General features: G+C 38.3%; 1 protein-coding gene across 1 annotated transcript in view; it reads right to left on the bottom strand.

Annotated features, from left to right (window-relative positions):
* Positions 1-3402: 3402 nt before the first annotated feature.
* The window catches only part of LOC131073867 (aldehyde dehydrogenase family 2 member C4), a 33092-nt gene continuing 14176 nt past the window's right edge, over positions 3403-22318 (bottom strand). Inside the window, exons 4-13 of the mRNA XM_059211902.1 lie at positions 6878-7052; positions 6656-6798; positions 6349-6502; positions 5823-6052; positions 5566-5655; positions 4874-5047; positions 4629-4766; positions 4016-4153; positions 3876-3937; positions 3403-3676 (exon numbers count right to left, since the gene is read on the bottom strand). Of these exons, the coding sequence (XP_059067885.1) occupies positions 3403-3676; positions 3876-3937; positions 4016-4153; positions 4629-4766; positions 4874-5047; positions 5566-5655; positions 5823-6052; positions 6349-6502; positions 6656-6798; positions 6878-7052 (1578 nt within the window). The remainder of the gene's footprint in view (positions 3677-3875; positions 3938-4015; positions 4154-4628; positions 4767-4873; positions 5048-5565; positions 5656-5822; positions 6053-6348; positions 6503-6655; positions 6799-6877; positions 7053-22318) is intronic.

Genomic DNA, 22318 nt, shown 5'->3' on the forward strand with positions numbered 1-22318 from the left:
TGGTAATATATTTCTTATTATCATTCTTGTATATTGAACATCTTGATACTTATCACGTTACTTATCAAAATCATTTATATTTTTATCTATTGACTTTTATTGCTATTATTATTTTATTTATCTATCTATCTAGCTATTATGGAGGTGGAAACACCAAAGTCGGGACTTGACAGGTTCAAGTTCCCAAACAACCTCCAAACATTTTCATTTTTCTTTATGTGTGTGGGAATTTGGAAGAAACTTAACCACATAGAGGTTTGCAAGTGTCTTCTTTCTTTTGGATTCAATTATGTTTTTTATTTAGTGTCACAACCCTCCTTTATCACCTTTGGATTAAAATACAAACTCTATTATATTTCTTTTGGATAAACTATTGAATGAATATTATATAGGAATAAAAATAGTAAATCACACACACACATGGAAAATATAAAACATAAAAAAAATTATTTCAAACTTTAATGCACGGCATTCAAAATTGCATGAGACGGCTAGTGGAAGGCATGCACGCGCGGTGTTTAATGAAACCGCCGCAAGTATTCAATGAAACTGCCGCATGGGGGTATGGAGGGGCCCGCGGTGTCCCCTCAACCCTGCGGGCCTATGCTTGCAGGGCCACAGGGGTGATGGGACCCGTGGTCCCCACCCTGCACCCCTATTTACTATCTTTAAAAAAAAAAAACCCTTTTTACCATTTAGTTATAATTAGTTTTTTTTACTATTTCAAAATTTGAAGTTTTTAATTTGGGTTTTTTTAATAAAAAATAATAATAATCTAAGTCAATTACTATTAATTATTTAGTTAAATTTTTAAGTTTGATAATAATGACATTTAGGAAATAATGATTTTTTTTCCTTAGTGTAAATTTTAAGATATTGAATTTCGACTTAGAAAAATTGGGATTAATGTGTAGCAAGTTCGTAATTAAATTATCCTTAGTAAACTTTATAATTGTAGACTATATTCTCTTAAATTGAGTTACTCAATCCATTAAGAATCATTGGGACACTTGATTGGCCTTTAGAGATTAATTTACATTAATATGATTTGAAGCAAATGCTTAAATTTAATCGCTATTTTGGATTTGCTAAATCTTCTTATGTCATGCAAATTTCTCATAGATTAATTACTTTCATTGACGGTTCATAGCATGCGAATTATTTATGGATTAATTACATTTTTCATGCAAGTACACATGTAATTACTATTATGCAAGTTTCGTGATGGTCATTATTATGCAAATTATACTCCAAGTAGTTATTTCAATTAAATAAAATTTTACGCTTTCATTTCGTGATTATTTCAAGCATGATGTTTTGTAGTTAGAAAACTAAACAAAGTAAGTTGGAAAACCAAAACTAGTAGTGTTTGGTATATACGGTGCCTCTGGGTCATGCTTACGGGTAATGTTGTCGTGTTGAACTACTGCACTTAACGCCTAACAAAGCTACATTAATGATGTCTGTGGCATCATCCCTATAAATCGTCGGGGAGTAATAAGGGACACTTGGAAGTTAAAATCCAAGGGGCGGGTAATCCCCCTTGGATCGATAATTTAATAAGATAACTTTTAAATGATTTTCACATCCGTTGAGATAAACCATACTAAACCCCTTTTAGGGATGGTCAAGTTAAATGCTCTCATGAAATTGATTTCTTTTTTATCTTGAAGGGATATTGGTGATTTGCAATTTGGTCAAGGGTGACGCTCATGATAAGAATTAGGATCTAGTTATTTTAGGCCACAAGCAATAGGCCAACTTGAGCCTTCACTTAAGTGCTACCATCATGGGTAGCAACCGCAGAGAAATTGTCTGGGACACTGACCCTAGAAAGGGTTGTGTACCCACAAAACAGTTTACATCAAACCATAGAATAGAAAATAGAACTACATACTTTACGCCTTGATCCCGTGCCGAAGCGGGTATGTAGGCAGTCTTGGGACGGAGTTGTCCCTCGTACTCAGGCATTCGTGGGTGGGGTCTAGGCTTGGTTGAGTAAGAATCCTAATTGAAAGATAAGATAATTAAATTGAAAAATAAATTCAATGCATACTCGGAAGGAATCCTGTATGGATTCGCTTGACTTCAAGAGGCTTTAAGCCAAATTCTGAGGTGGAATTCAAGCTTGTATTATTTTAATTACTCCTAAGGACGGCGACCTTAGTGCACTCTTGTTAGAAGAGTGTAGTACTTAGTGAGTGGCTCAGGACCCAAATGGTCCTGATGAGTCTAAGTCTCTGGCCAGACCATCTCCTATCCCATTTGGATATATGCCTACCCCGTATGGGTAGATGCCTATCCTGTTTGGATAGATGCCTACCCCGTATGGGTAGATGCCTATCCTGTTTGGATAGATGCCTACCCCGTATGGGTAGATGCCTATCCCGTATTGGATAGATGGAATCTTATGTCCCGTATGGACAATTGCCTAACCCGTGTGGTTAGATGCTCATCCCGGATGGATGAATGCCTAATCCTAAATGGATGGATGCCCAGAGTATGCAATTGAATAAAACATAATGATTACATTAAACAAAACAAAAAAGAATACTCAATTTTTGTTGAATCAATTTTGGTGGGTTATTACATTTAGAGTAGTTCAAATCATGTTTTCAATTTTATTCTTATGTATCCTCTGTATTTTCCAATTTTAAATTCCGAAAGTTAATTTTACTTATCCATTTTTAAATATTTCCATCAATTTATTTTCTTTAATCATTTCAATAAACTAAAATTAATTTGAGTGTATGTAGTGAAACTAAATCTCTCAAGAACAACGTTTTCCTTTTGACAAAGTCATATTTTTATATTCAAATTTGTTTATCATATAATATAAAATGTGATCTAATCTCAATCATATATAGTATCCTCAAATTGGATTGATATAGTTCATCATAATGATATCTTGATACAATTGACACGATATATCTATGTCAACATAAGTGATCCTTATAATATAAAACTTTAGAATTTTAATGATTAGTAAACCTCTCTTATAACTCATTAGATAGCCAATTTCCTACAAGTGGGTCATAATGAAGTGGTAGTGGAACTTATTTATTTTTAAGAAAGGAAGCACACACATTCTTATTAGTTGCCTATGAGAAATATATATTTCAACTTTTAAGTAAACTTCATAAAAGTTGTGCAATAGAATATTACACTAGAATAAGGATCATAACCATAATTAACTTTGATCAATAAATCTTATAATAAAGATAATAGATAATTTTAACAATATAAATATATCATTATTCAGAAGCATCTTACTACATAGTGGAATTTTATTTTAGTGGATTGATAACAATGCAAAAAGTCATGTAAAGAAACATAGAAACTAGATTTAAGGTGGTTCTAAGAGCCATGATGACTCATGAAGAGGAGTATGTAAGGTGGTTTTTAGAGCCATGGTGATTCATGAAGAGGAGTAATAACTGACTTGACTTGTAGATAATTTTGAAGGCCATGAGGTCCAAACTCTCTTCCAATTCCACTCATCTTGTATCCTCCAAATGGGGAATCACTATCAGCTCCAAGATAAGTATTAATCCACACAGTTCCTGCATGGAGAGATCTTGCAACTCTATTGGCTACATTAATATTTTGAGTCAAAACTCCCGCTGCAAGACCATAGATTGTCTTGTTTCCTCTCTCTATTACTTCTTCTACAGTTCTGCAAAAACACATTGTAAAGGTTAAAATAAATCTCAAGTGGTTTCATTAATGTAAAAACAATAATTATAATGGATGAATCTTTCCTTGTTAATTTTACATAAGTCTAACATATGCTAGATGATATTTTTTGCATAAAATATAAATGTTTTAAAAATATTAAATAAATATTAAAATAACCTATTTATAAACATCCTTACTTGAACTTCAAAATAGACATGACTGGTCCAAATATTTCTTCTTCGGCTATCCTCATATTATCCTGCATTAAATTATAGTAAAAACGTGCTGACCAAATGCATGGAAAGTAACTAATATTGCATGAAAATATTAGAATTACCTCAACATCAATAAAAATTGTAGGTTCAATGTAAAATCCCTTTTCACCCAAGGAATGACCACCAATTAATAATATGGCTCCATCTACCTTACCATATTGAATGTATTTCAATATTTTATCAAACTGAATTTTATTAATCTGCACAATAAAGGTATAAAATAATAAGCATTATATGGGTCCTCTATATATGGTCAGTTACTTTGTAATTATGAAAAAAATTATGAAAAAATATTTCTTACATAACATAACACGATAATTGTATTTTGATATAGAAGAATTAAATGTATAAATTTAATCAATTTTTACTATCATACATAATTAAATATTAAAAAAATCATTCATTAAAAAAATAAATAAATAGCATTAATGTGAAATACAATCTTCAATATAAAATGTATTATTAAAAGAGAGAAAATTATTCAAGAGTTAAACACATATTGATTCTAAAGAAGATTATAGTGATCTTTTTTTTAATAATCTTATATCTAGTATTCTTAATGGTTGTCTTAATCACATTTCTACAAGGTTGTTTACTAGGTTGTGAGTACTTTCTTTTAACTTAGATCATAAATAATTATGCATACTTTAAAAAAAATAAAGTCAAAATGGATACCTGAGGGCCATGTTGTACTCCTCCCTTAAGTGGGTCACCTACTAGAATCTTCTTTGCTCTTTCAGCGATTTTCTTCACAAATTTATCATAAACACCTTCTTGAACAAATATTCGTGAACCTGCTACGCATACTTGTCCCTATAACATACCAAAGGGTTTTTATTTTTATTTTTTTCAAAATACATATTGATAAATACTAAATATGATATAGTTATTAATGTAAATGGCTAAGCATTGAAACGCACCATGCATGTGAATATAGCAGCATTAGCAATTTCTACAGCTTCATCCATATTAAAATCATCCATGATAATTAAAGGTGATTTCCCACCAAGTTCTAATGTCACATCCTTGAGGTTACTTTTTGCTGCAGCTTCCATTATCAATCTCCCCACTTGAATTGACCCTGTAAATGCAACCTGACCAATATACAAGCACTATTAGTTTTAGAATTAAAGAAAAAAATTAAAAAATCTATTAAGACTAAACTACTACCATTGTTATTATGATTATTATTATATCCTTATCCTCCAAAAAAAATATACATACACTATAAGTTTTATAATTTAAGAAAAATCCATTAACACTACATTACTATTATTATATTATTATATCATTTTTTTTTATTAGTTTATATCCTTATCTTTGTGAAAAATATAGATTTTATATAGAGACCTATAACAAATAATATTATATTGAGAAGATCACACAATTAATTGATTGCATTAAATAATTAAATATTTTTCACTTTTTATACATTTAATAATAATAATTAAATGCTGTTTTTGGATTCATATGTGAATATAATACGCTTAAACAACACCCAACTTGCCTTGTCTTGAGCAATAGTTTAGTTCAGTTATATGCATTTTTTAAATACAAAAAAAATTATATAATTAAATAAATTTAATATCAATTTAATATTTTTTTTCCGTACCTTATCAATATCCATATGACTACTTATGGCAGCACCAGCAATTGCTCCAAAACCAGGAAGTACATTAAGAACACCAGGAGGTATTCCAGCCTATATTAACCACACACCAATTAACTAATATTTAAAAACCATTCTGAATATATGTTCATTTTTCTCTAAATTGTTAAATTAAAGACTTCCAAACCAATCTAAACCTGCAAATTAACTAATGAAACAGAAAATTTATCTGCAATATAAAGAGTTATATATTTATATACCTCTACAGATAAATGAACACAGTAGAGTGCAGTTAAGGGAGTTAACTCTGAAGGCTTGACTACTAGTGTGCATCCACATGTGAGAGCAGGAGCAATCTTAGTGAAAAACATAAATAGTGGAAAGTTCCAGGGTATAATCTGACCACACACTCCAATGGGTTCATGCAATGTATATCCTTGATATGGCCCATTCATCTTTAATGTCATCCCATGGATTTTATCAGCATACCCTGAAAAAATTAAACATCAAACAAAGAAAGATTAAAGCTTTTATATTAGATCACAGGTCCGATTCAACCTGCACAAACATTTGTTTATCAGATAAATATTTATAGTTTTTGATTAGATAAAATGAGAAACAAGAGTCTTAACTGTATTAGGAAACAACTTTTCTGATAAAAGCAAAATATAAAGATGGAGTCTTAACTGTATTACAAAACAAGTCCACAGTTAAAGAGTAAGAAACAGCTGCAACCAAACTGCAAAGCACAAACCAACATAACTACAACCAGAATGAGTATCTTACCTGCATAGTATTGGAGAACACTGACTGATTTTGGCATGTCAAATGCTTTAACAAGATCCAGAGGTTTTCCTCCATCCCATGATTCCAATAGTGCAAGTTGCTCTGAATGTTGTTGAATCAGATCTGCAAACTTATTCAGTATGCGGCCTCTTTCCTGGAATCACAAGAAAATTTATTGGGTGCTTGCTCTCTAACATCTTGATGATGGATCATAAAGGCTGGTCGAAAATATTGCACACAATCTAATCCAGAAATAATTGATTATAGAAACATAATATCTGTTATGACGATGAGTGAGAGATCTCACAGAACCAGGCATGCGAGGCCATGGACCATGATCAAAGGCCACCCTGGCTGCTTTGACAGCCAAATCAACATCTTCTTTGGCGGCCTCTGATACAGTTGTTATCACTTCCTCTGTTCTTGGATCAAATGTCTCAAATGTTTTCCCTGCACATAAATTCATTACATGACATTAATGGATGTTAAAAGCTTTATAATTGATCTTCTACCCACCAAAGATAATTACCTGAAACTGAATCCACAAACTCTCCATTAATGAAGAGCTTTGTGTATTTCACTTTGACTGGAGATTTGATGGGTCCTCCATCCTCCATCACTATCTTCCAAGGCCCTGCTTCTGCTTCTGGACCATTAGATTTAGGGGAGGCCATGAAATGAACCCAATTTCTTTCTTTCTTTCTCTGTTCAATCCAAATTTGTTGCACAACTTGTAAAACGAAGACAGAATCATCTCTACAAATAGGAAGATGGGGGCGGCAAAGTTTGGTTTTTTTAAAATAAATATATGAATTAAAAAATGAAAGAAAGTTATAATAAAGAGAGTTTGAAGGATTAAAAGTTCAGATAAATCTGCATTTAAGAAAGTTTAAAAGGATAAAAAAAATCAGATAAACCTGCCATCTAAGTCTGAAAGGAAATTATTAAAAATCAAATGAGACTAAGTAAAAGATTAAGACAAGTAATTCATATTTGTCAAAACGATTAAGACCCATTAAAGAAATCGAATTTTTTTTTCCATATTTTAACAGCCATTATTTTGGGATGACGAGAGGAGGACATTATTCTTTTAGATATGAAGAAATCATTATTAAATATGTTTGAATATTACGTTTTTGTTATTGACTATTCAAACCAAATAAACTTGCGGGGACTTTAAGAAAGTAGTGAATTTGAATTAAATTATTTTCTAAATTTTTAAGAACTTGTACAACAAGTGAATGAGTAGATTTTGAGTTATATGGAAAAAAAGCATCTTATTTGTGTTTTAATATTGTTAGAGAAGTAATGAATGTATTAAAATAAGTATCGTACGTTTTTATTTTTTAATTCGTCTATTATATTAGTAAAGCTTTATGAAAATGAAATTTTAAGATTGAAATTATATAATTTGGCAATAGAAATGGTCAATGCAATTTGAATTATGATTGTAACTTAAAAAAATTATATACATTTGATTTTAATTTTGATTTTAAAGAAATGAGATTGTAAGATAATAGTAAGATATGGTATATTAAATTACGTGATTTTGATTTTAATATTACGATAACTAAAATATTGTAATTCTAAATATTATATTATTTTTATTATTATATTAGTAATATTATTTTATTATCAAATTTTTATATTATTAAATTGCATGAGGATAACTCCAACCTAACTAAAATAATATTATTGATTTATATTTTTTTGTGGTATTAAATTGTATGACAATAATCCTAATCTCTCTCTATATATATATCTAATATACTACTATAATTAAGTTTATAGTTCAATCATAGATAAGATTATGGTTAAGTTAGGGTTATCTTTAAAGTTGGTGCTAGGTTAGGCTTAGGTTAAATCTTTAATTTATGGTTATATTAAGGTTCAATTAGAGATGTGGTTAGACTTAAGGTTAAGTTAGGGATAGTGTCATATAGATAAACATTAAGATTCTTATATTATTGTATTTTGATTATTATATATTTTTTAATTAAGATATATATTAAATTATTATTATTCTATTATTAATATATTATAATATAGTATAATTTTTTATCTTTATTATTATGTTATTTTTTATTAGTATATTATTAAAAAATATTAATATTATATTATTAATGTTTTTTATATTAGAAGTAGCAAAAACAAGGGTGTTGCCCCTTAACACAACACAAAGGTGTTCAACAATAACAACACATTCATAGCAAAAAGATAATAAAAAACATAACTAGAAAGTTTAACAGAGTAACTATAACAAGATAGATATCAACAAGGGATAAACCTCGTAAGTCTTAAGTAACCAAGAAAAGAAACACCTAGACCTAGGGACCAAACTTCCGTAAACTAGCTTGCACAAAGACATTGTTCCAGTTGTTGGTGAGAAACTTGAACAATTCCCTGAATGATTCCTTGTCTTCATCCCAATTTCCTAGGGCCTTGTCTTGCAATAGATAAAGGGTGGTTGTTGAGCTATGCATCACTCTTCTGTAGATTTTGTTTATGCTTATCAGCTACTTGTCTAGAGCATCCCACTTGTTCTTCATTTCCCTCATCTCCATCTTTAGGGCTTGCAATTCCATATTCACCCCTTGGCTCTCCAATTTGTTTCTCAACTCTTGAACTTCTCATTTCAACATCTGCAATTCAACATCCACTGAATAGCCACATATCTTTGCATTATCATCTACCTTCAGAATTTGTTGCACATTCTAAGCAGTTTGGTAGCTCCTCTTCTCCTCTTTCCTTTCTCCTTTCTTCTTACCAGTCCCTTTCCCCTCTGTCTTTTCTCTCCATGATGCTAACCGATCTATCCCCTTCCCTCTCATTGTCCACCTCATCCCCAATATCCACCTTGTTTAGCTCTTTTACAGGGTCCACCTTTTGCAGCTCTTTGACAGGGTCCACCTTTTGTAGCTCTTCAGTAGGATGCACCTTCTCCACCATCATATCTTGAGAATCCAAAAGAGGGTCATTGTCAGCCACCTCACCTACCCAAAAATCCCTAGTCACCATATCCTCCTTGTCAGTCTTCTCTAAATTCTTGTTTAGGTTGATAATAAGGATATTTTCTTAGACAAAATAGTTTAGGTTGATACTAATCTAGAGTTGGAACATTTGCCCAAACATGAGGAGTTTGGGTTAATCCGATGCAAAGTTGGATGTTCAAGTCATTTGCCTAGACTGGGAAGTTTAGTTTAATGCTAATAAATTTATTTTCATAGTTTTCTTTTTTCATAATGTAAAGCTTAAAGGGGGTTGTTAGGAAATAAAGTTTACATTTAATATATATGTGTTTGTATTTTGATTAGCTGAGAAATTCATTCCTATAATTTAATTTTGTATGACAAAAATAAGGCCTTAAAAACCCATTACATTGTATTTAAAATGATTTCAAATATAATTTTATTTCTATTGTTTATTATGTGATCTTGTAATAGTTTTCCATGCTCTACCATTTTCAACACCATAACTCATTGTAGAAATAAATACAATCTTAATTGATGTTGCTTCTAGATTAGATCATCTAATCCAAGGGTAAGTGCACCAAGTTGTGGTACCAAAAAGGTGCCACTTTTTATCTTTTCATAAAAATGCATCATTGGCATGAAAAGGTCGTCCAAACCTATGGGTTGCATGCCCAAGGAAAATCCAACCCAAAGGTTTGGTATTCTCCCAAGCAAACCATTTGGTATTTGGCGCTCGCCAAATGCAAAATTTTGAATTTTCAAATTTGGCGCTCGCCAAATGTGAAAATTCAAAATTTTGCATTTGGCGAGCGCCAAATACCAAATGGTTTGCTTGGGAGAATACCAACCCTTTGGGTTGGATTTGCGTGCCAAATGTGAAAAGTCATTTTTTTGCATTTGGTGAGTGCCAAATTTGGTGCGCGCCAAATGTTTTGCATTGTCTAATGTGAAGGTTTTGTGAGTGTGTAGATTTTCCAATCTGGGCACAAGTTATATCCACCCCCGAAGGAGAATATATACATAAAATATAACATTTAAGTATAGCTCTATAGGATTTATAATGTAGATTCTAGTTTTTAGAGGATCATATAAAATTTCAGATAGTCAAATTTCAGTAATCAGCATGTTCTTAGTAGCATTCTTTAGCTATGTATCTCACTCTCTTTATCTTACCCAAACTCTAGACCTATCTCTTTCCCTCTCTTGTCTCTCTCACTTCTCTATCCTTGACTCTCTCCCTCTCTCCTCTCTCTCACTCTCTTATTGTTTCTCTCCCCTCCCACTCCTTTCTCTTGGTCACTACCTATCCCTTTTATCCTCTCTCTCCCCATATCTAGGGTTGTCCCTCCCTCCCTATTCACCTCACTGCCTCTCCCTCCCTATATTATCACCCACCTTTCTTTCCCCCTCTAGGTTTCTCACTTATCTAATTGTCCACCCTCTAGTTCTCTCCCTCCTTCTCCACCTTTCTCTCCCTTCTCCTTACCTCTATCTATTTATGTACTCTCTCCCTCTCTTCTCTCTCTCTCTCTCTCCAAACCTATCTATCTCCTCATTCTCTAGGTCTCTCACTTCCTCCATGTCTACCTCTCTATCCATCTCCTCTTACTCATCTCTTTGTTCTTCTGTCTCTTAAATTCTCCCTCCCTCCCCTCTCTAAGTCTCTACCTTCCTTTCTTCTTCTCTCCCTCTCTGTCTCCCTCTCCCACTCTCTCATCTTCTCTCCTCCTCTCTTATTCTCTATCTTCATTGTCTAGATCATTACCTCTTCATCCCACTCTCTCTCCCCTCTCTAGGTTTCTCCCTCCCTTCCTCTCCACCTATCTACCTTTGCATATAGATCTTGTTACCCACCTCTCTTTATCCCCCTCTATCTATCTCACTCTCTGGCCATCTAGGTATCTCACCTATCTATATGCACTGTCTATAGCTCTCTTTGTCCCTCTCTACCTCTCTCTCCCTCCTCCTTAACCCTATCCCTTTATGAACTCCCTCCTTTTCTCTTCCTCCCCTAACCTCTTTATCTCCTCCTTCCACAGGTCTCTCCCTCCCTCCATATCTACCTCTCCATCCATCCCCTCTTACTCCTCTCTTTTTTCTTCTATCTCTTCTCTTCTCCCTCCCTCCCCTTTCTAGGTCTCTCCTTTCATTTCTTCCCCTCTCCCTCTCTACCTCCCCATCCATACATACCCCCATATATATCTCACTCCCCCACTTTTTTATTCTCTTTCTCTTTTATTCTCTCTCTCTACATTCTAGGTCATCAACTCTCTCTCTCACCTCTCTAGGTTTATCACTTCCTTCTTCTCCACCTATCTACCTCTACATCATGTCTCATTACTCACCTCTCTCTCCCCCCCTCTATCTATCTCATTCCTCTCTCTTGTCATCTAGGTATGTCATCTCTCTTTCCCAATATAGTTCTCTCACCTATCTATTTGTCCCATCTCTAGTTCGCTCCCTCTCTCTTCCCCTCTATCTCCCTCCCCCTTTACCCCTATTTATTTTTTAACTCTCTCCTCCTCTTCTCTCTTTCCCACCACTTCTCTATCTTCTCCTTCCCCGGGTCTTGTAGTCCCTCCATGTCTACCTCTCCCTCAATCTCCTCATACACTTCCCTCTCTTTATTCTTTCATCTCTCCTCTTATCCCTCCCTCTCATTTATAGACATATTCATTCCTTTCTTTCCCTCTTCCTCTCTATCTCCCTCTCCCTCCTTATCCCCATCTCTATCTCCCTTCCCTACTAATTCTTATTCTCTCTTTACTGTCTACATCATCAACTTTCCATCACACCCTCTCTACCCCTCTCTAGGTTTCTCCCTCATTCCCTCTCCACCTCTCTACATCTCCATCCGTATCTCATTACCAACCTCTCTCTATCCCCCTCCATCTATCTCAACCCTCTCTCTCTCTCACCCTATCTAGGTATCTCACGCCTCTCTCCCCCTCTAAGTATCTTATATCTCTATATAACCCATCTAGGTGTGTGCATGAGCATGGTGGGCCATATGACCCCTTAGGAAACCATTACTATCTATCTTAGGACACCATATGACCTCTTAGGACAACATATGGTGTCGTTACAAGTCATATGGTGTGTTAAGGGGTCATACAGTGTCGTTGTAGATCATATGGTGTTCTATGACCCCTTAGGATACCATATGATTTCTTAGAACACCATATGAGCCCCAACAACACCATATAGTGTCCTAAGGGGTCATATGGTGTCCTAAGGGGTCATATGGTTTCCTAAGGGGTCATTTGGTGTTTTATGACCCCTAAGGACATCATATGACCTCTTAGGACACCATATGACCCCTAATGACACCATATGACCCATAACGACACCATATAGTGTCCTAAGGGGTCATATGGTGTTCTATGACCCCTTATGACACCATATAGTGTCCTAAGGGGTCATATGGTGTTCTATGACCCCTTATGACACCATATGACCCCTTATGACACCATATGGTGTTATTAGGGGTCATATGTTGTCCTAAGGGGTCATATGGTGTCGTTAGGGGTCATATGGTGTCCTAAGGGGTCATATGGTACCCTAATGGGTCATAGAATACCATATAACCCCTTAGGACACCATATGATCCCTAATGACACCATATGACCCCTTAGGACACCATATGACCCGTAATGATACCATATTGTGTCTTGAGGGGTCATATGGTGTCACAAGTGGTCATTTCATGTACTAAGATGTTAAAAGGGGTCATATGGTCTCCTAGGGGGTCATAGAACACCATATGGCCCCTCAGGTCACCATATGACCCCTTAGAACACCATATGGTGTCGTTAGGAGTCATATGGTGTCCTAAGGGGCGATATGGTGTCCTAAGGGGTCATATGATGTCCTTAGGGGTCATAAAACACCAAATGTCCCCTTAGGACACCATATGACCCCTTAGGACACCATATGGTGTCGTTAGGGCTCATATGGCCTTTTAAGAAATCATATGGTATCCTAAGGGGTCATAAAACACCATATGACCCCTTAGGACACCATATGACCCCTAACGATACCATATGGTGTCATTAGGGGTCATATGGTGTCATTAGGGGTCATATGGTGTCCTAAGGGGTCATATGGTGTCGTTAGGGGTCATATGGTGTCCTAAGGGGTCATATGGTGCCCTAGTGGGTCATAGAATAACATATGACCCCTTAGGACACCATATGATCCCTAATGACACCATATGACCCCTTAGGATACCATATGACCCCTAATGACACCATATTGTGTCTTGAGGGGTCATATTGTGTCACAAGTAGTCATTTCATGTACTAGGTTGTTAAAAAGGGTCATATGGTGTCCTAGGGGGTCATACAACACCATATGACCCCTCAAGACACCATATGACCCCTTAGGACACCATATGGTGTCGTTAGGGGTCATATGGTGTCCTAAGGGGTCATATGGTATCATTAGGGGTCATATGGTGTCCTAAGGGGTCATATGGTATTATATGACCCATTAGGATGCCATATGACCCCTTAGGATGCCATATGACCCCTAACGACACCATATGGTGTTGTTAGGGGTCATATGGTGTCCTAAGTGGTCATATGGTATGTTATAACCCCTTAGGACACCATATGACCCCTAAGACCACCATATGGTGTCCTGAGGGGTCATATGGTGTCGTTAGGGGTCATATAGTGTTGTTAGGGGTCATTTTGTGTCCTAAGGGGTCATATGATGTTTTATGACCCCTTAGGACACCATATGACTCCTAACGATACCATATGGTGTCCTAAGAGGTCATATGGTGTCCTAAGGGGTCATATGGTGTCCTAAGGGGTCATATGATTTCCTAAAGGGTCATATGGTATCCTAAGGGGTCATATGGTGTTCTATGACCCCTTAGGACACGATATGACCCCATACAACACTATATAATCCCTAAAAACACCATATGGTGTCCTAAGGGGTCATATGGTGTTCTATGACCCCTTAAGACACCATATGACCCCTAATGACAACATATGGTGTCCTAAGGGGTCATATGGTGTTCTATAACCCCTTGGGACACCATATGAGCCCTCAAAACACTATATGACCCCTAAAAACACCATATGGTGTCCTAAGAGGTCATATGGTGTTCTATGTCCCCTTAGAACACCATATGACCCCATACGACACCATATGACCCCTCACAACACCATATGGTGTCCTAAGGGGTCATATGGTATTTTATGACCCCTTAGGACACCAAATTACGCCTTAAGAAATCATATGACCCCTTAGGACACCATATGGTGACATTAGGGGTCATATGGTGTCCTAAGGGGTCATAGAATATGATATGACTCCTTAGGACACCATATGACATGTGCTAAGGGTTCATATGGTGTCTCAAGGGGTCAAAGAATGACATATGAACCCTAAGCGCACATTATGACCCTTTAGGATACCATATGGTGTTGTTAGGGGTCATATGGTGTCCTAAGGGGTCATAGAACACCATATGACCCCTTAGGACATAATATGACCCCTAATGACACCATATGACCCCTAACGACAACATATGACCCCTCGAGACATCATATGGTGGTCTTAGGGGTCATATGGTGTCCTAAGGGGTCATAGAACACCTTATGACCCCTTAGGACACCATATGGTGATATTAGGGTTTATATGGTGTCCTAAGGGGTCATAGAATACCATATGACCCCTTAGGACACCATAGGATCTCTAACAACACCATATGACCCCTTAGGACACCATATGACCCCTCACAATGCTATATTGTGTCTTGAGGGGTCATATGGTGTCACAAGTGCTCATGTCATGTACTAAGATGTTAAAAGGGGTCATATAGTGCCCTAGGGGGTCATAGAACACCATATGACCCCGCAGGACACCATATGACCCCTTAGGACAACATATGGTGTCGTTAGGGATCATATGGTGTCCTAAGGGGTCATATGGTATTCTATGACCCATTAGGATGCCATATGACCCCTTAGGACACCAAATGACCCCTAACGACACCATATAGTGTTGTTAGGGGTCATATGCTGTCATAAGGGGCCATATGGTGTTCTATGACCCCTTAGGATACCATATGACCCCTAAGACCACCATATGGTGGCCTAAGGGGTCATATGGTGTTGTTAGGTGTCATATGGTGTCGTTAGGGGTCATATTGTGTCCTAAGGGGTCATATTGTGTTCTATGACACCTTAGGACACCATATGACCCCTAACAATACCATATGGTGTCCTAAGGGGTCATATGGTGTCCTTAGGGGTCATATGGTGTTGTATGACCACTTAAGACACCATATGACCCCTTAGGACATGTCATATGGTGTCATTAGGGGTCATATGGTGTCCTAAGAGGTCATATGGTATTCTATGACCTATTAAGACACCATATGACCCCTAATGACACCATATGGTATTGTTAGGGGTCATATGGTGTCTTAAGGGATCATACGGTGTCCTAAGGGGTTATATGGTGTTCTATGACCCCTTAGCACACCATCTAACCCCTTAGGACACCATATGACCCCTAAGGACACTATATGGTGTACTAAGGGGTCATATGGTATTGTTAGGGGTTATATGGTGTCCTAAGGGGTCATATGGTGTTCTATGACCCCTTAGGACACCATCTGAACCCGAACATCACCATATGGTGTCCTAAGGGGTCATCTGATGTTGTTAGGGGTCATATGGCATCTTAAAGAGGAACACAATATGACCTCTTATGACACTATATGGTGTTGTGATGGGTCATATGGTGTCGTATGGGGTCATATGATGTCGTTAGGGGTCATATGGTGTTCTATGACCCCTTAGGACACCATATGACCCCTAATGACACCATTGTAAAGCGGAAAAAATCGAACCCTAGGTGTTCGCCCCCCCAAGGAGAGAGAAAGGAGGTCACTAGGGTTGACGGTTTTCACTTAGGAGAGACTTTACATTCAAAAGAGGGGTTGAAACCTACAAGATCCAATCCCACACAATGCAAGACTGGATTCTAAATGAGTTTCAAGGGTTAAGACATCAAGGGTACCCTCTTTTGTAAAGAATGTAGATAGAATGATTGAACTAGGAATGCATGTAAAGTAAGAAAGATTCGCTTGTAGATGGAGATAGGGAGACAGGATGAAGCTACGAACTTGAAATTAGCAGTAAAATGTCGAGATGATGTTGTTCTGCAAATTTGAGCAAAATTTGACGGGACGATGGCGCCCGGAGTGCACACGGTCCTCCGAAAAATCTGCGAAACGAAGGGGGATCTGTTCGTCTCTACACAAGGATTCCAGATCTTCAATTACAGCGGCGTACCTGCAACCTACACATAGAAAAGAGAGGACGATTGGGGGGTTAGGGATTAGGGGTTTGCCTTTAGGTCAAAACCCGGTTTTGGAATTAACCAAGAAATGGGAATGTTGTAAATGTAAATGTTTGTAATGTAAACAAGTACTAATACCTTGTTGTAAGAATGTTTGTATTCTTACATGCGAAGGTGTAATGATGTTGTATGTTGTATGTTGTAGGTGATCTCCTCTTCAATGGTTGAATCCTTGTCTTGAATGCAACACCTAGCCTTGAATGGAGACTTAGAATGCTCAATTGCTTGAAGGAATGCTTGAATGCTTGAATGTTTGAATGTTTGAATATCGCTTCCGCCTCTTGCTTGCATATATTTTCCTCCCTCTTTTGGGAGAGGGAATGTAGTTTATATACTTGTCAATTAGGGTTGATAGACTGATTTTTCCGACCTTAGGCCGACCTAGAAACATTATTTTCCAATTTGCAAACTTAAAGACCCGATGCCCAACAAGAGACCGGGCCCAAAATAGGGCTAGGGACCAGGGCGCCATGGTCCCACCTCCCAGGATAGCAGGGTGCAAGGAGGATCAGGCCAGGGTGCAGAAATATGTAGTTTTTGATGTCGTAAACAGGTTTCGGGGTCTCCATTCAGGTTCAACGTTGCACTGCCATCATGAAGACCCAAATGTAGTCGAAATTGCAAGTGTCGCAATTTTAGGACGCTACAACCATATGGTGTCCTAAGGGGTCATATGGTGTCCTTAGGGGTCATATGGTGTTCTATAACCCCTTCAGACATCATATGACTCCTTATGACATGTCATATGGTGTCCTAAGGAGTCATATGGTGTCCTAAGGGGTGATATGGTATTCTATGACCCCTTAGGACACTTTATAACCCCTAACATCACCATATGGTGTCCTAAGGGGTCATATGATTTCCTAAGGGGTCAAATGGTGTCCTAAGGGGTCATAAGGTGTTCTATGTCCCCTTAGGATACCAGATGACCCGTAAGACCACCATATGGTGTCGTTAGGGGTCATATGGTGTCATTAGGGGTCATATAGTGTCATTAGGGGTTATATGGTATTCTATGACCCCTTAGGATACCATATGACCCCTAACGAAACCATATGGTGTCCTAAGGGGTCATATGGTGTTCTATGACCCCTTGAGACACCATATGACTCCTTAGGACATGTCATATGGTGTCCTAAGGGGTCATGTGGTGTCCTAAGAGGTCATATGGTATTTTATGACCCCTTAGGACACCATATAACCCCTAACATCACCATATGGTGTCCTAAGGGGTCATATGGTGTTCTATGACCCTTTAGGACACCATATGACCCCTAATGACACCATATGGTGTCTTAAGGGGTCATATGGTTCCCTAGGGTTCATATGGTGTTCTATGACCCCTTGAGACACCATATGACCCCTTAGGACATGTCATATGGTGTCCTAAGGGGTCATATGGTATTATATGACTCCTTAGGACACAATATGACCCCTAACGTCACCATATGGTGTCCTAAGGGGTCATATGATTTCCTAAGGGGTCATTTGGTTTCCTAAGGGGTCATCTGGTATTCTATGACCCCTTAGGACACCATATGACACCTAATGACAACATATGGTGTCCTAAGGGGTCATATGGTGTTCTCTAACCCCTTGGGACACCATATGAGCCCTTAGGACACCATATGACCCCTAAAAACACCATAGGTGTCTTAAGGGGTCATATGGTGTTGTATGTCCTCTTAGGACACCATATGACCCCTCAAGACACCATATAGTGTCATAAGGGGTCATATGGTGTCCTAAGGGGTCATAGACCACTATATGACTCTTTAAGACACCATATGACCCCTAACAACATCAGATGACCCCTTAGGACACCATATGGTATCGTTCAGGTTCAAATGGTGTCATAAGGGGTCATGGAACACCATATTAGCGTTCATATGGTGTCCTAAGGGATCAGATGGTGTGCTAAGGGGTCATAGAACACCATATAACCCCTTGGGACACCGTATGATCGCTTGAGACACCATATGACCCCTAACAACACCATATGGTATCCTTAGGAGTCATATGGTGTCCTAATGGGTCATAGAATACCATATGACCCCTTAGGACACCATATGACCCCTAACGACACCATACGGCATGTCCTAAGGGGTCATATGGTGTCTTAAGTGGTCATAGAACACCATATGACCCCTAAGGATGCCATATGATCCCTAAGGATACCATATGACCCCTTAGGACACCATATGGTGTTGTTAGGGGTCATATGGTGTCCTAAGGGGTCAAAGAAAACCATATGACCCCTTAGGACACAAAATGACCCCTAACGACACCATATGACACCTAACAACACCATATGACCCCTTAGGACATCATATGGTTGTCTTAGGGGTCATATGGTATACTAAGGGGTCATAGAACACCATATTGCCCCTTATGACACCATATGACCCCTTAGACCACCATATGACCCCTAACGACACTATATAGTGTCGTTAGGGGTCATATGGTGTCCTAAGGGGTCATATGGCATCCTAATGGGTCATAGAATACCATATAGCCCCTTAGGACACCATATGATCCCTAATGACACCATATGACCCCTAACAACACCATATGTTGTGCTAAGGGTTCATATGATGTCCTGAGGGGTCATATGGTGTTCTATGACCCCTGAGGACACCATATGACCCCTTTTAATATCCTAGTACATGACATAAGCACTTGTGACACCATATGACCCCTCAAGACACAATATAGCATCGTTAGGGGTCATATGGTTTCCTAAGGGGTCATATGGCATCGTTAGAGATCATATGGTGTCCTAAGGGGCCATATGGTATTCTATGACCTATTAGGACACAATATGACACCATATGACCCCTAACAACACCATATGGTGCCATTAGGGATCATATGGTGTCCTAAGGGGTCATATGGTGTCATTAGGGGTCATATGATGTTCTATGACCCCTTAGGACACCATATGACCCCTAACGACACCATATGATGTCCTAAGGGGTCATCTGATGTTGTCAGGGGTCATATGGTGTCCTAAGATGTCATATGGTGTTCTATGACCCCTTAGGGCACCATATGACCCCTTACGACACCATCTAGTGTCATCAGGGGTCATATGGTGTCCTAAGGGGACATAGAACACCATATGACCCCTTAGGACACCATATGGTGTTTTTAGGGGTCATATGGTGTCCTGAGGGCTCATATGGTGTCTTGAGGGGCCATATAACACCATGTGACCCCTTAGGACACCATATGTTGTCATTAGGGATCATATGATGTCCTAAGGGGTCATAGAACACCATATGACCCCTTAGGACACCATATGATGCCATTAGGCATTATATGGTGTTGTATGGGGTCATATGGTGTCCTAAGGGGTCATAGAACACCACATGACCCCTTAGGACACCATATGACCCCTTAGTAAATCATATGACCCCTTAGGATACCATATGGCGATTTTAGGGGTCATATGGTGTCCTAAGGGGTCATAGGACACCATCTGACCCCTTAGGACACCATTTGGTGTCGTTGGGGTCATATCATGTCCTAAGGGGTTATAGAACACCATACATGACCCCATAGGACACCATATAACCTCTAACGACACCATATGACCCCTTAGGACACCATATGGTGTCATTAGGGGTCATATGGTGTCCTAAGGGGTCATAGAATACCATATGACCCCTTAGAACATCATATGACCCCTTTGGACACCATATTATGTTGTTAGGGGTCATATGGTGTTCTAAGGGGTCATAAAACACCATATGGTGTCATTAGGGGTCATATGGTGTCCTAAGGGGTCATAGAAGACCGTATTTCCCACTAGGACACCATATGACCCCTTAGGATACCATATGGTGTCCTTAGGGGTCATATGGTGTCCTAAGGAGTCATAGAATACCATATGACACCTTATGACCCCTAACGACACCATATAACCACTTAGGACACCATATGACCCTTAATGACACCATATGACCCCTTAGGACATGATATGGTGTTGTTAGGGGTCATATGGTCTCCTAAGGGGTCATATGGTATCATAAGGGGTCATATGGTGTCTTAAGGGGTCATATGGTGTCCTGAGTATCAATACGACCACTACCATCAACCCTATCTACCCTAAACATTGTTCCATCAATCTTGTACCCCATACCATAAACCTTATATCCTACAACCTATTATCTAAATCCTATATAGGGGAGGGAGAAAAAATAGGGGAGAGGGAAGAATAAAGAGAAAGAGAGATCTACGAAGAAAGGGGGAGGTGGGTAGGGAGTGGCTAAGAGACCTAGAGAGGGAAGAGTAGATAGGTGAGGGAGAGAGAGAATAAAATAAGAGAGATAAGTGCACAAAGAGAGAAATAGGGGTAAGGAGGTAGAAATGAAATAATTAGAGAGGAGAGAGATATAGAGGTGAGAGATCTAGAGCCTAGGAAGAGAGAGGTGAGAGACCTAGGGTGCAAAGATAGAGGTGAAGGAGATACAGGGGGATTAAGAGACAAAGAGGAAGATGTAGCTATGTAAAGATGGAGGGAAGGAGAAAAATCACTATTGAAAGACAGGTTAGGAGGGAGAGGTATTAATTAAGAGAACACAGAGAGAGTGGAGAGAAACAATAAAAATATAAGAGAGATGGAGGGAGGGAAGGATGGATACGGAGATAAGGAGGGAAGGCGAGAGAGAGAGGGAGAGAGTATAGGAGAGACCTAGAGAGGGGAGAGAGAAAAAATAGAGAGAAGAAAGGGGGAGTAATAGATCTAGATTTTTTGGTAGATTAAGAGGCGATGAGAGAGATAAGAGAAGGAGAGAGTTCGTAAAGGGAGATGGGTAAGGGGTGATGGAGAGAGAGAGGTGGAGAGGAATGGAGAGATGAGATATGTAAAGCATGAGAGAGAGATTAAATACCTATATGGGAGAGATAAAGGAGAGATAGATAGAGAGGCTTAAATATAGGTGCCTAATGAGACATTAATGGATAAGTATAGAGGTGGAGAGGGAATGAGGGAGAAACCTAGAAATTTGAGAGAGGGAGGTAGAGAGAGTAGGAGGGAGAGGTGACAACCTAGACAATGGAGAGAGGGAATAGATAGAAGAGAAAAGAGATGACTAAGAGGGGATGGATAGAGAGGTAGACATGGAGGGACTTAGAGACCTAAGGAATGAGGAGATAGATAGGTTTGGAGAGAGATAATAGAGGGAGAGAGTTCATAAATGGAGAGGGGTAAGGGAGAGGGAGAGAAATATGGAGATGGGGGGAGAGAACTAGAGGGTGGACAATTAATTAGGTGAGATACCTAGAGGGGGAGAGAGAGGTGGGTAATAATATATGGAGGGAGATGTGGTGAGGTGAATAGGGAGGGAGGAAGAGACCAAGATATGGGGAGAGAGAAGATAGAAGGGATAGGTAGTGACCAAGAGAATGGAGAGGGAGGGGAGTGAAATAATAAGAGAATGAGAGAGAAGAAGAGAGAGGGAGGGAGTCAAGGATAGATATGGGGTTATGGAAGGAATGAAAGGTAGATAAGTTGGGTTTACCTAGAGAGGGGAGAGAGAAGTGAGAGAGACAAGAGAGGGATAGAGATAGGTCTAGAGTTTGGGGATGATAAAGAGAGTGAGATACAT

This window comes from Cryptomeria japonica, chromosome 9 (genome assembly GCF_030272615.1).
Source record: "Cryptomeria japonica chromosome 9, Sugi_1.0, whole genome shotgun sequence".
Lineage (NCBI taxonomy): Eukaryota > Viridiplantae > Streptophyta > Pinopsida > Cupressales > Cupressaceae > Cryptomeria > Cryptomeria japonica.